Source organism: Acinonyx jubatus, chromosome D1 (genome assembly GCF_027475565.1).
Source record: "Acinonyx jubatus isolate Ajub_Pintada_27869175 chromosome D1, VMU_Ajub_asm_v1.0, whole genome shotgun sequence".
NCBI classification, from domain to species: domain Eukaryota; kingdom Metazoa; phylum Chordata; class Mammalia; order Carnivora; family Felidae; genus Acinonyx; species Acinonyx jubatus.
Window position 1 is genome coordinate 9,024,610 of NC_069390.1, and position 14,846 is coordinate 9,039,455.

General features: G+C 47.9%; 1 protein-coding gene across 1 annotated transcript; it reads left to right on the top strand.

Annotated features, from left to right (window-relative positions):
• Positions 1-406: 406 nt before the first annotated feature.
• Positions 407-13,117, top strand: HNRNPUL2 (heterogeneous nuclear ribonucleoprotein U like 2). The gene is made up of 14 exons (XM_027045147.2): positions 407-1,174; positions 3,168-3,303; positions 3,595-3,671; positions 3,871-4,010; positions 4,314-4,404; positions 4,502-4,614; positions 5,073-5,336; positions 5,499-5,621; positions 5,988-6,116; positions 6,657-6,825; positions 8,531-8,731; positions 9,796-9,869; positions 10,125-10,232; positions 10,348-13,117. Exons 1-14 carry the CDS (start codon positions 634-636, stop codon positions 10,423-10,425), a joined length of 2,244 nt encoding a protein of 747 aa, XP_026900948.1. The 5' UTR covers positions 407-633; the 3' UTR covers positions 10,426-13,117.
• The last annotated feature ends 1,729 nt before the right edge of the window (positions 13,118-14,846 follow it).

Genomic DNA, 14,846 nt, shown 5'->3' on the forward strand with positions numbered 1-14,846 from the left:
AACTCTCAAGAAGCTGGGGGACGTATAGGCAGTAGGGAAGAAAGACTAGCAAGCAAGACTTTAGAAGACAGCTAGATCGGAAGCCAGACGGGAGTAAGGGTGGTGACGGGGTGGGAGGGGCGTGTAGGAAGGGGGCTCCGGGCGTCTGCGCAGAGCCCATGGCTGGAAGTACGCAAGGCGGGCGCGCACACGCCGCCGTGCTACGAGGCACTTGAGCCGTAGCCAGTCCTTCCCGTCTCCGGCTCCGGTGCGGCTGCGCGGTGGAATCACTGGCGGCGATTGGCCCAGGGGTGAGAGGGGGCGGGAGGTAAGGGGAGGGAAATCGGTCGTCCTCGGCGCGCGCCCGCCCGCTGCAGGGGAACCGAGGGGGCAGGAAGGAAAGCTGTTCCCCGCTGCGTTGTTTTGGGCTCAGTGAGCCGAAAGGGGGAGGGGAGGAGAGGGAGAAACAAACACTACGTAGCGGAGGCTGCGCGCGGCCTTCGTGCCTGCGTGCGTACGTGCGTGCGCTCGCTCGCGCGGGCTCAGTGCTGGCGCGTGAGGCGGAGGCGGGCGGCGGCGGCGCCTGCGCGGTCGGGCTCGGTCGACGGTTCGCAGGGGAGGAGGCGGCGGGAGGCGGAGGAGGCGGCGGTGGCGATGGAGGTGAAGCGGCTGAAAGTGACCGAGCTGCGGTCTGAGCTGCAGCGGCGGGGCTTGGACTCGCGCGGCCTCAAGGTGGATCTGGCGCAGCGGCTGCAGGAGGCGCTGGACGCCGAGATGCTCGAGGACGAGGCCGGCGGTGGCGGGGCCGGGCCCGGCGGGGCCTGCAAGGCGGAGCCTCGGCCTGTGGCCGCGTCGGGCGGTGGCCCGGGCGGGGACGAGGAGGAGGACGAAGAAGAGGAGGAGGAGGACGAGGAGGCGCTGCTTGAGGACGAGGACGAAGAGCCACCTCCTGCCCAGGCCTCGGGCCAGGCCGCGCAGCCGCCGCCGGAGCCCCCGGAGGCGGCAGCCATGGAGGCCGCGGCCGAGCCCGATGCTTCCGAGAAGCCGGCAGAGGAGGCCACGGCCGGGTCAGGTGGGGTAAATGGTGGCGAAGAGCAGGGCACCGGCAAGGGGGAGGAAGACGAGCCGGAGGAGCGGAGCGGAGACGAGACACCAGGATCCGAAGCTCCGGGTGACAAGGCCGCAGAGGAACAGGGTGAGGAGCTGGTAGCGGAGCCCGGCCCCAAACTGCCCCGACCCAGCAGTCAGCCATGCACCGCGGGGTCCGTTTCCTTGTTCTCGCTTGCTCGAAAGCGCAAGATTCCCATCGCCTTTTGGTGGGACTCTCTCCCCAGGGGAGGTGGCTTTCATTCTCTACCCACCTTTCTGGAGGGTTTGACTGCCTCTGGCGGCCCCCCTCTCTGCAAGAGGGAGCTTCCTGCCTAACTTGGTTCCTTGGTGGTGGTGGATGGAAGTGAGCGATTTTGCATGCGAACTGCTTGTGAGCTACCTGTGGAGCAGTCTCCCGCCGTATTGGTTATCTTTTTCTAAAGCGGGAATGCGATGAGAAATTGGCTATTGCAGGGACAGCCAGACAGGACTGTTGGAGGCTTTGGCCTTTGGGTTACCTATTGGTATTTCCGCCTTAAAAATATTAAGCAATAGGCTAAGTTCGCCAAAGTCCGCTCCATCACATTACTGGCGCTTGAGCCACACAGTGAATCTGAAAATCTAACCTTGCTCCTGCTTTAGCAGCCTGTGGTTTGAGGGTGTGGAGTTTAATAGTTAACTAGTGAAGGAAAGTCTTAATCTAGTGCGTTTAGAGTAAGTTAGTTAACACCAGTTGGCTAGGTGTTTTACCTTGCTTGAATTCTTATGATTAAGTTTTAATTTTTCCACTGAGTCTGCCGATGGACAAATTTGTGGATTGGCTGTGCACTTAAAGCATTTTTAAATTTTAGGTCCCTGACTTCCTGAATTGGAACTATTGAGTTGTTGGTGGGTTCACAGAATAACCTCGTGGAAGAGAGTGTGTAGAGTTGCCCAGAGAGTTAGTGACCTTTCTCTCTCTTCTTTTGAAGTGATTGGATGGTTAGACCAAATCCATAATTATCTGTCAGAGTAGGCAGGAAAACTAGAGGTGCTTCCAAGTCTTGCTGTGTAGTGGGGTGCCTTAATTCTTACAATACATTTTTTTAGGCTGCTATTAGTAATCATGGTATAATTGGAACCCTTTCTAAGACAGTCACATGCAAGTTGCAGATTGTTTGTTCTGTGTCCTGGAACAAAAATCCCATTACATAACCTTTGACTTCGTGTGTATCCCAAATAGAAGATAAAAAAGGTTGAGGGATAAAGGACTGCTTTAAGGAAATTATTGTTAAAAACCTTAATGTTGCAAACTACAAAAGCTTGAAGAAAAATTCCAGTTTTTTTCCCTCTTGCAGAGAATGTTGCTAAATATACGACAACACCTTTCTACCCCAAATTATGTGCAGTAAAGATGCAGTATTATTTATGGGTCTCTTGTGACTTAATGGTTTGCTCTTGGCAACCTTCAGTTAAAAAAAAAAAATTCCATGATAGAAATACAGCTGTGAATATGCACCTGAGTCTGTTTGCTGTACAAGTAAAAGCTGTGGATGGCTGTGCATTGTAAAGCTGGAAAGGCAAACTCTTTAAAAAAGACACATACGCTCAGGCTTCTGTATCATGAAGCTGTGGGAAAATGTTGGAAAATGTGTATTAAGTGCCTAGTTTACATCCAAACCTGACAATCAAGAGTCAAAATTAAATTAACCTATGAAATTCTTTGAAGACTTAGAGGATTTTTTTAAACGTCATATTGGTGGGAAAATCTGTAAGTTTGACCTGATTTAAGCAGATAAATTTAGAATGCAAAAATTGTCCAATTTTTATCTACTGCTTGACTAATTAGCCCATAATGTCCTTTCTTTTCTTTTCTTTTCTTTTCTTTTCTTTTCTTTTCTTTTCTTTTCTTTTCTTTTCTTTTCTTTTCTTTTCTTTCTTATGAAATAATCAGCCAGTGACAGGAGGATGATCTTTGGAAATAAAACGTTCTATGGATGCAGTGGGAAGAACCTGGCTATTCTGATTAGACAGCTACTCAGCCCCTTTAGTTTCTATTGGTTCTGAGCTTATTCTACGCTCCAAGATGAAAACTGATTTTCTTTCCCTCCTTTTTGTAGGAGATGACCAAGATAGTGAAAAGTCAAAACCAGCAGGCTCAGATGGTGAGCGGCGGGGGGTAAAGAGACAGCGGGATGAGAAGGATGAACATGGCCGAGCTTACTATGAATTCCGAGAGGAGGCTTACCACAGCCGGTGAGGGAAACGGTCCCCTTCATTGAAAGGGGTGTCTGCTCTGATTTGTTATCTACCTGATGTTGATTGGAGAGTATGGAAAGAGGGGTGGTTTAAAAATGCAATAGGTTTTTCTAGACGTAAGTTTCAGATTGAATCCACTCTGAAAGCTCCTGTTGCTCTTTTCTCATTTGCTGATAGAAGCTGTCTGCTGGAATTTTATATTCACTGATAGTTTAAGACTTGATACAGACACCCCTCAAAGAAGAGGGCTTTGGATACACCGTATTTGCTTTTCTCTCATACCTATAGCTCAAAGTCTCCACCACCCCCTGAAGAAGAGGCAAAAGATGAGGAGGAGGATCAAACTCTTGTGAACCTGGACACGTGTATGTATAAGGCAGACAGGTTGGGGTTTTCAACCAACCCAAAGTGATTTTGGAGATTAAAACTTCATGGCCTGCAATTTTTAAGAGATTTAGCAATAGGAGACTTTGTATCCGTTCTTGACACTTGGGTAGATTTGCGTTCTGTTGATGATTTTCAAGTGTTGGGCTTTGGAATAAACAGATTGTTTCTTTCTAACAGATACCTCGGATCTCCATTTTCAAGTGAGCAAAGACCGCTATGGAGGGCAGCCGCTTTTCTCAGAGAAGTTCCCCACCCTTTGGTCTGGGGCAAGGAGTACTTACGGTGTGACAAAGGGGAAAGTCTGCTTTGAGGCCAAGGTAGCGTATACAGCTCATTAAGACCATTTGTTTATTAAATTATTTATTAAACTACTACGTACTGGTTCCTGCCCCCCAGTATTTTATTAATGCAGAAAAGGCACCACACTTGAATGATAACCTTGGCTTCGGCAACCGACAAATTGAGCCCCATGGCTTTGGTTTAAGTTCACTGATAGCTGGTATTCTGATGTTGAGTTGTGACAGTTGTTTTCAGTTGATACAAAAGTTTTGTCTTTCCAGCTCAGACTTTGCTCCTGAGTTGGTCAGAGTATCTGAGAGTTCCTTTTCTGACTTGGCCAGGTAACCCAGAATCTCCCAATGAAAGAAGGCTGCACAGAGGTTTCTCTGCTTCGAGTTGGATGGTCTGTTGATTTTTCCCGTCCACAGCTTGGTAACGTTCTTTTTAACTGAATCGTTAGTGTTTGCTGCCGTGTCGTTTATTCCGTGGGAAATTTGGGTATAGGTAACTAATTTGCTGTCTGTTCTAGGTGAGGATGAATTCTCTTATGGTTTCGATGGACGAGGACTCAAGGCAGAGAATGGGCAATTTGAGGAATTTGGCCAGAGTTTTGGGGAGAATGATGTCATTGGCTGCTTTGCTGTAAGTGCTCCTAAAAGTTGTGGATTCTTAGCGAGAAGTGAGTAGAGGGCACTGGGAATTCAACTTGCTTCCTAACAGCTGCTGTCTTCTATGCATTAAAAAAAAACTTTTTTTTAACGTTTACTTAACGTTAAACACAGAGCATGAGCAGGGGAGGGGCTGAGAGATGGAGAGAGACAGAATCTGAAGCAGGCTCCAGGCTCTGAGCTGTCAGCACAGAGCCCGATGTGGGGCTCGAACTCACAAACCGCGAGATCATGACCTGAGCCGAAGTCAGACGCTTAACCGACTGAGCCACCCAGGCACCCCACTCTTCTATGCATTTGATGTATCATTTGCTTAGTTGTGTTTAGCAGTCTGAGTTTTGTTGTTTTTTTTTTCTTAAAGGTTAAATTGCAAGATTTAATCAGTCTCAACTCCTGTAAGGTCTTGAATGCTCTTGTTTGTTGTCACTGTAGAATTTTGAGGCTGAAGAAGTAGAACTTTCCTTTTCCAAGAATGGAGAAGACCTAGGTGTGGCATTCCGGATCAACAAGGAATCCCTGGCAGAACGGGCCCTCCTACCCCATGTCCTCTGCAAAAATTGTGTTGTAGAATTAAACTTTGGTCAGAAGGAGGAGCCCTTCTTCCCACCACCGGAAGAGTTTGTGTTCATCCATGCTGTGCCTGTCGAGGAGCGTGTGCGCACTGCAGTCCCTCCCAAGACAATAGATCAGTGTGAGGTATGCCAAACGGTGTGCAAAACTTATGCTTTGGAATGGTTGGCTTGAAGACTTTTCTTAAAGCTTCACCTGACTGGGCAGGTGATGATGTTCTTAAATTGGGCTTTATGAACCTGACCCTCACTTAGTTTTCATGGCATTCCTGGTTCTGTTTACTTGTAGGTGATTCTGATGGTTGGACTGCCTGGATCTGGAAAGACCCAGTGGGCACTAAAATACGCAAAAGAAAACCCTGAGAAAAGATACAACGTCCTGGGAGCTGAGACTGTGATCAGTCAAATGAGGGTGAGTTGCTGGGAGAGGTGAGCTGTGGTATTTGCTCTGGAGGTTCCAAGTAAATGCCTATAACCCTTTCCTGGTGGAGTTGGTCTTCATATATGTTTAGGGCTTTTTTTTTTTTTTTTTTTTTTTGCTGTGTTGTCAGATTTCTCAAAGCAGATAAAACCTGGAACATATCCAGATCAAGATGGAAATGACTCTTAGGGAGCGGACAGCATGCATTCACAGCATTGAGGAATAGGAATGATATGCTATGAATAGCTGTGATAGCTTTGATCGCATTAAAAGAGGTGGCATTTACCAGTGAGTCTTGGGTTTTAACTTGCTGCTTAACTTCTTGTGTTTCTCTTCACTTCCTCTCGAACTCATCAGATGAAGGGGCTTGAGGAGCCAGAGATGGACCCCAAAAGCAGGGACCTTTTAGTCCAGCAAGCCTCCCAGTGCCTTAGTAAGCTGGTCCAGATTGCTTCCCGGACAAAGAGGAACTTCATTCTTGATCAGGTATCGTTGAAAACATTGACAAGAAACCTGATTTTACAGACAGTCCAAAGATGAAAGATTTGGCATCTATTTAATCTGATAAAACGGCTTACAGTCCAAGCGGGGTGCGTATGTAGAGGGAGACAGAATTAAGGATCAGAAACAGGTTCCCTAAGTATGACCGAGTGGTTGTGTTATATGACTGAGTCATAATGTTTTTGGAATTCAGGGATACCTTTTTATTTGTGTTTTTACCAGAGAGTATATGGACCAGACTATAAAACACACAATAGAGGCAATGGGAACAGAGGTGGAGCTTGTGTGGATTCCTGGCTCCACCACTTAACTAGGTTTGTGGCCTTTGACGAGTCTTGGTCTCTGAGTCTCAGTTTTTTTGATGTGCAAAACGGAGTAATACCTGTCATGTAGAGTTTGAAGAATTAGAGGAAATTGTGTCTATAAGACCCCTAATTTCTTGCTTCACTTGTAAAAGATGCTCAGTAAGTGAGTATGAGCGGTAGTTTTTATTCCTGAAACATCTGTTGTTCTTTCTGTCCCTAGTGTAACGTGTACAACTCTGGCCAACGGCGGAAGCTGTTGCTGTTCAAGACTTTCTGCCGAAAAGTGGTGGTGGTTGTTCCTAATGAGGAAGATTGGAAGAAGAGGCTGGAGTTGAGGAAGGAAGTGGAGGGAGATGATGTGCCTGAGTCTATAATGCTGGAGATGAAAGGTGGGCTAATGGTACACAAGTTAGGGAGCCTGTCCTTGGTCAGTGCACACCTTTCCAAGGCCTCTTAGCACTTGGAGCGATTCTTCCCATCTAAAGTGTAAATCTGGCGGCACCTACCTGGCTCAGTCGGTAGAGCATGCATCTCTTGATCTCAGGGTCATGAGTTCGAGTCCCGTGTGGGACATAGGGCTTACCTGAAAAATAAAAGTGTAATCCAAAGAGTAAACTAATGGTAAATTAAGAGTAAATCAAGGAAGCACTTGTAGGTAAATGAATGAGGAGAGTAACTGGAGAAGCAGTAACTCCTTTTTTTTTAAATTTTTTTTTTTTAATGTTTATTTATTTGAGACAGAGACAGAATGCGAGTGGGTTAGGGGCAGAGAGACAGGGAGACGCAGAAGCAGGCTCCAGGCTCTGAGCTATTAGTACAGAGCCTGACACGGGGCTCGAACTCATGAGCTGTGAGATCATGACCTGAGCCGAAGTCGGACGCTCAACCGACTGAGCCACCCAGGCGCCCCAGCAGTAACTCCTTGATTCATTCCAGACAAGATACAAAAAGTGAGGTAGTGACTGACCACAGGGTGATTAAAACTCAAAGCCGAGGCTTTGTTGATTCCATTATTCATTTAGTAAAAGTTTCAAGGGTGTTCACTGTTTGTCCAGTACTCTTTTAGGCATAGGGGAATAGTGAATTAAATGAAGCTTTGTCTTCATTGAATTTATATCTTAAGGGGGGGGCGGAGTTTGGAGTGAACAATCTTACCAATATGTCTTGATTTCTAATATCACGTTAGGCTTGTTTTTTTGTTTTGGTTTTTGGTGTGTGCCTGAAGTTTTTAATATAATACAAAGCCTTATAGCAGCATCTCCATGAGGCAGAATTAACCATCTTGATTGATCCCACTTCCTGCTGTTCCCTTGTTCCCTCTAGAGTGTGATTTTTTTTCCCCCTTTGCTGCCTTTAGCTTCTGTCATCCCACCTGTCTGCTCGGCTACTGGCTCTTTAACTTCTGATAATGCCCAGGCATGGGAGCTAGTTACACATCTAAGAGCTGGATTCTCCAAGTTGACTCAGGATGAACCATGCCAGTCCATAACTGATTCAGGTCCTTGGAGGAATTTAGTTCAGTTTGATAAAACTGAGGGCTGACTGGATTCATCTAAGGGTCAAGAGAGCCCCATAGAGCTGAATTCCACTGAGACTCACCCTCAGAACTTGATGTCTAGAGACTGGCTAATGTGCCGGCCCATCATGCACAAGTGGTAAATGAGGCCGCTTGTACTCTTGTCTCCTGTTCTCTCCTCATATAGATGAGTAAATGCTTTTTGGTTTGGGTCACTTTCTCATGGAGTCTCTCTTAGCATGTTGTCTAACCAACACCAAAATTTCCTCAGTTATTTTTAGCCTCTAGCTACCTTCATCTGTCCTGATAAGAAACTTTCACCCAATTCACGGTTAATTTATTATGGATCACTTGAGAACTGGTAAATCTAATTTGCAAGTAGCCCTTTGCTTGGGACTGTTACAGTTCAGAGGAAACTTCTGATAAGCCAGTGGGTATGAACCCAGCACCTTCATGTACATAGAAAATCCCATTCTTCCTACAGCGGGGGGGGGGGGGGGGGGGGGGGGGTTTCGGGGTGAGATCTTGCATGTGTATGCGCTTTTCAGCTCCCATAAGCTTCTCCCTTCCTCTTGCAGCCAACTTCTCTCTGCCTGAAAAATGCGACTATATGGATGAGGTGACCTACGGGGAGCTGGAGAAGGAGGAAGCTCAGCCCATTGTCACTAAGTACAAGGAGGAGGCAAGGAAGCTGCTGCCCCCCTCCGAGAAGCGGACAAACCGCCGAAACAACCGAAACAAGCGCAACCGGCAGAACAGAAGCCGAGGCCAAGGCTATGGTGAGTCCCGGGGACCTGCCAGCCCCCTGCCTCAGTCTGTTCTTTGTGCTGCGCACGGCAGGAGCCACAAGGAAAGGCTAAGGAAACCAAGTCCAGTCCCAGACAATGAGGAAGTACCTTCTATATTATAGGAGCATATGCTTCCTGTGTCCTTCCCCCCCCCCCCCCAACCACCTTCTTGCACTTCTTCCATAATCCTTCAGCAAAAGGGAGTTACTTTTCAACAAAAATGTTTGTGTCCTCGAAAAGCGTTTGCGCAAGCTTCCCGTGCAGGTGTTTTTTCATTATTAAATACGAGCCCCACACTTTACCTCATGCTTCGCTTTTCCAGTATGTCCTCAGGACTTACGCAGTGAGGTTAGATTCCCAACCCGAATTTTCTTGCTGCTTTTGTCTGTTGGATCAAGCCAGCTGTGCAGACCAGAAAGAGAATGCATTATTCAGTAATTTGGGGGGGTTCCAAAGTAAGTTAAGCTAGTAGTAGAATTCACTTCCCTCCTGCATGTCTATCTAGTTTGTCAGTTAACCCCACAGTGTGCATTCACTTGACCTTAAAAATGTGTGTGTGTGTGTGTGTGTGTAAGTCAGCAAAGCTTCTGAGTGTCTGCCGTGTGCCAGGCACTGGGAATACCAGGTTTCTGCCCTGAGGAGCTTGTTATTTAGACTTTGTTTTTCACTCGCATAAAATAACGGGTCTGGGGTACAGGATAGCTGGGGTCCCTTCCAAGACTGAAAGTCCGTGATTCTACGAATGGCAGTTTTTACTCCTGTTTCTAACTCTGCCATGTATCCTTTTGCCATCTTAAATGTTTTGCAGGAATCGGGCAGGTTCCAAAGCAAGGTGGCTTGGTTTTCTTGTGTCTCTATTTCTCTGCCCACCCCCCCCCTTCAGATTCTTTAAAAAGCTCCTGGCTGGTGCCTTAATTACCACCGTGTGAGCCTGACAGAAACAGGCTTCCTATTCCCCCAGAATTGCCTTTGGCTCCGACTTTTTGATTTCCACTCAGACGTGGAGCCAGGACCCCATGCCAGCTGTGTGAGCGCGCTCTCCATTTCTCTTCCAGTGGGCGGGCAGCGCCGAGGCTACGACAACCGGGCCTACGGGCAGCAGTACTGGGGGCAGTCTGGAAACAGAGGGGTGAGTGCAGCTCTCCTTCTGCTCCTCCCTCTGGGTTGTGATGGCCATTCCTACTGGCTTGGGGGAGCAGAGTGGTTTGGGCTGTTTTCTCAGGGCTTAGGGTTTTGCCCGTTTAATGTGTTCCTCTGGAAGAATTTATTTTGGGAAGATTAAGCCTGTTGATAATGTCAAGCTCTGATGTGTGTCTCACTCAAGATGGGATGGCAGTGGATCCTGACGCCCAAAGCCCACCAGTCTTCACTTCTCCGTTCTCAGGGTTACCGTAATTTCTACGATCGATACAGGGGAGACTATGATCGATTCTACGGGCGGGATTACGAGTACAACAGATACAGAGACTATTACAGACAGTACAATCGGGATGTGAGTATTCTCTGGGGATGGGGGCGGGGGTGGCAGGACTAGAGGAATGAGTGTCCTGCCTCTCCGAGCTTGGCCAGCTGTGGCTCTGAGTGACGGGGTTTCCCCTCTCTTCTAGTGGCAGAATTACTACTACCACCCCCAGGACAGAGACCGATACTACAGGAACTACTACGGTTACCAAGGGTATCGGTGAAGCCCCTGTCATGCTCGCCTGTCAGCCATGAAGCTGAATCTCTAGGGGTGCCAGGCACCCCCCCCAAAACACAACCAAGGAAAACAGGGGCTGTTCGGGTGGGGCTGAGCTGCCGGGGAGGGGCGGTGGGGGGGAGGGTGCGCAAGCAGGGGCAGGGGAGGGGGGAGGTGGAAACGACAAAACTGTACATTTTTTTTAAAAGTTTGTTGAAAAGAATATTGTCTTATTCTATAAAACATTTCAAACCTAGTTAGATATTTGTAATCAAAAAACATTTGTGCAGAAAGCGGCACTTAGGGCTGCCTGTCCTGTATCCTGCGGTTGGACAGGAAAAGAACTAAAAATGTCACCCTTCTGACATTCTAAGGCAGCTGGACTGGCAGCCAAGGAAGGGAGAGCGGAGGAGGTGGTGCGGAGAGGGCGGGGACGCCCATGAGGGCGCTCTCCCCGGAGCAGGCAGGAGTGGGGACAGAGGGAGCACTTGTGACCGGGGCAGTGAAAATAAACGATTGGCTCTTCTCAATCACTTGCACCAACTAACCGTTTGTATTTTCTTTACTGACCTTTCCCTCTTGGGATATCCGGTCTGGTGGGCTGGGAGGCCAAAGCGTCCCTGTCTCCCCTTTCCCGTGCCTCGTGCTGTTTGGCTGAGGCTTGGAAGACCACCCGTCGGGCGGCTCCGTTCTGGAGGCTTCCCAGGCCAAGGAGGCACGGGGACCGTTCGTGATTGCAGGGCAGAATAGCCGGCACTCTCCATGTACCCGTTAATGAGTTTCCATAGACTCCTGGGGGAGAAGGGCATCGAAGCCCTCAGCCTGAAGATTGTGACTTGCCAGTCTCTACTCTGTCTTCCAAACTTGAGACAGGCGGGAAGTCCCTGAAATCATCTCTGTTCGAGCATCTGTCCTCTTATAGTGCGAGAGAAGGAGCGTTTCTCAGGGTTTCAGCTCACACAGAAACGAAGCAGGATTCTTTTCACTGCAGCAGGAGATGTATATAGGTGAATCCTGTGGTGTGGGCTACCAGGCCCAGGTGCTGAGAATAGCAACTATTTTATACAGTGTGGAGGGCATGAGCCCTACTGGTTTTTTTGATACACAGGTAGAGAGTGAATAGGAAAGGGGGGGGCGGGGGGCGGGGTGGGGGGGGTGGGAGGCAGCTCGGAGTGGGGCTGCTGAACTTGGGGAAGAGCGAGAATGTGAGTGCGTGTAATGTGTGCATGAGAGGGAGCGCCCCCTCCCAGCATCTTGAAACAGGATTTGTCTGGGGGTGCTGTCCCTGCATGTCCCCACAGAGGCCTCTCGCCGAGAGACTTCGATTGGGATAGTGTTTGTTTGTAACTTTACCAGCCCCCTCCCAGTTCTTGATGAACAGCTTCAGGTTGCTGGGCTCGAGAATATGGGTGGGACATGAGAATGCTCTTTCGACATTCAGCTTCAGTTTTCATTCATCTTCCTGCTCAGCATTCTGTCAGCCTAGAACTTACTCTGCACACACCATGTATTGCAGCACTTGCTAGTGAGGGAAGACCCAGGGTAGCGTTGTGTTACTTACCAGACGATGTGTCCATTTCCTCCCCTGGGCAGTTCTCTGCCGAAAATTCTGTGCTGAGATTTGACCTTTCCCTCCCTCCACTGATAACCTCCATGCAGCCCTTCCCTAGGCAGGCAGGCCCACATCTGGTCCTCTGGTCACCCCCTGCCCGATACACCCTTCTGCCCTACAAGTACCTCTGACCCTGAGGCTGGAAGAGGGGTGCTGGCGCGAAGGAAGTTTGCTTGCTCCTAACAGTGTCCTTTCTCTTGGCGCCTGCTTCCTTGTGGTGCCATCATGGATCTGTGTGAGGCAGTGAGTGAAGTGATTGCATGAACCTTTCTGTAACCCGCTCACTTTTTATCGTTAAGGGAGTTTGAGAGAGCTTTGCTCGTAGTGTCAAGGCGAGGAGGCAAAAACTGGAGCCCAAAGAAATTCCCTTAGGGCCAGATTATGTCACAACAGTAAGTTGAATTTTGAGGCAGAAGTTGCCATCCCTTTGCAAATGTTCAGTCCTCCAGCGAATAGTATCTTTTTAGAGTCACATGGTTTTGGGGTGCTAGGCCCTCAGGGCCGGGGTGGGGGGCAAAGAGCTTAAGCCGATTGGGGGGGTTGGGGGAGTCAGGGGAAGGTACTCGCTGTTAATTTTTGACACCAGAAAGTCATCTTTAAAAAAAAAACAAAAACGCTGTTTTTCTGATGGATGGAGAGTGAAACTGCCACATCCTTGTTGGTTTAGCCCAAGAGATCCCTTGCAGCAACTGTAGATGTCTGGGTTTTGTTTCTGTCTTTTTATTGTGAAAAAAAAAAAAAAAATGTTACGGGGAAAATGTGGATTTACCAAGAGGGATCCCTAGCCTTGTTTTCCTTAGAAGACTTGTTTAGTGTTTTATCAGACGTCTTTTGTAGTTGTTGTAGATGGAAATGCTTGTGAGAAAAACAAACACCACATGGAGCCTGTAAATGTTTTTGCACAACCTGTAAAGCATTCTTGGAAGTGGCCAGTAAAAAAGGGTTTTACCGTTTAAAAAAAAAAAAAAAATGTAACTGTGTCATTGTTTACATCTGTAACTTTTTCCTCCCCTGTTCTCATTACATCCTGGCAAAAATGTAGGCACCGTAGCTTCCAGTTTTAGAATAAATAACCATTTGGATTGAATTCACCCTATCTCCTGTGGCTGCACTGACTGGGGTGGAGTGTGTCATGGGGGGGATGGATTGACCGATTTTTGGTGCTGCTTCCTCAAGTTGTACTGGGTCCAACCAAGGCTGGCTTTCCTCTTGCGTGGCTCTCACTCCCTTCTGATTCTACTATTCACTTGATGATTGTTAGCCTCCTTAGTGCCTGCTTCTGAGCGCCTGGGCCACTGGAGTAGAAGAAAATACATGATAAATCATGATCCATTTGGCCTGTACTAAAACCACTCAAATGCTTAAGGTTCAAGGTAAAGCCGGTTCCGTTTGGGAGCCAAGTGAGTTTATTAATGATTAGTTGTCACTTAGGGGGAAAAGCCTTCCTTCCTATACCAAGGAAGATGTTAGATAGGGCTTATTTTGGGGAATAAGAATGTCACTTGAATTAACAAAAGCACCACTGCATTACTAGCACTAACTGATCCTAATTGTAATTCTAATACATGTTCAAGGACTCATTAAGGCTGAGATGCCTACAGGCTCACAACCCCAGTTTGGAAACGGTTGTGCTGTAACAGATATAGGTCCTGCTCTAACTCCTCCCTCTGTACGAGACAGATGTTCAGACCCCAGGGACCTACAGCTGTGTATATATAAAGGCTATCCTTGATTTCAGTGTTTGCCCATACTCTGGGATATTTAAAGTTACTCAGTGTTAGAGCTAATTAATAAGTTTTAGTGGTTAATTATAGTTAACATCTGGTCTCTGGTAACCTCTTAAACCCCCTTTTTCCCCAGCTAGGGCTACAGCCATCACCCCCAATCTGAGGAGTATGAAAGTTGTGCAGAAAAATTAAGCAGAGGCTTAAAACAACACACACACAACTCCTATCAAGACTACCTTTAGTGAGCACTTCTGGCTTTTTACCAAGTCTGAACTTACGTGGAAATTTTCACTTACTCTTCTGGAGTTTGCCCAACACTTTGATGCAGTAGAAAAAGAGCAAGGTTCTTAGTGACTGCTCTGCATTGCTTGCTACTTAAGCGTATATAGTACAATCATTCATTAAATATTTGAGTGCCAGCTATGTGCCAGACTCTTTCAGGATGCAGGGATTAAAATAGACTTGATCCTTTCAGGAGTTTTCATGAAACACCCAAGAAGAAACTAAAGCGGACTCCTGAACAGAATGAGGGTAGGGTCCCCACTGTAGGATGAGGTAATGAATTAGATTACCTCCAGGGCCTGTTAGGGCTCAGAAATTCAGCAGCAGCTGGAAAGCTGCTGTTCCTGAAGGTGCCCCAAGTTCATCGGGTGCCCCTGGACCTGTGGATACATCCCATAGGAGACTAAGTTCGGTTCCTGGTAGAATGCCCTTTATTCCCTTGGTTTCCTCTCTGCATTCCTGTACGCTTACTGTCTTACTGCGTGAAGGAAGTGGGGGTGTGGGGAAGCTGGGGGTGATGGCTATCCCTAAAACAGGTCACCCTTCTGTTACTTCAGGGTGGCTCCTCCCTTCAGCACTCCCCCCACCCCCGGAAAGTGTATTCCAGCAAGAAACATGGCCTAGGCTTCCTACGGTTAGGATGTATTCCCGAATTTGGGGGATGTTGATAGTGCATAAGAAGCAGACACCCTCGGACTGTTACCTGCCTTGGCCCTGGTCCCACCTCCATATGTTCGCCCTTGGAAGGAAAGGCTTTTTTCTAGAAGAGCATTCTGGGCTTCTAAACCTCCGCCAAGTTTGAATCTG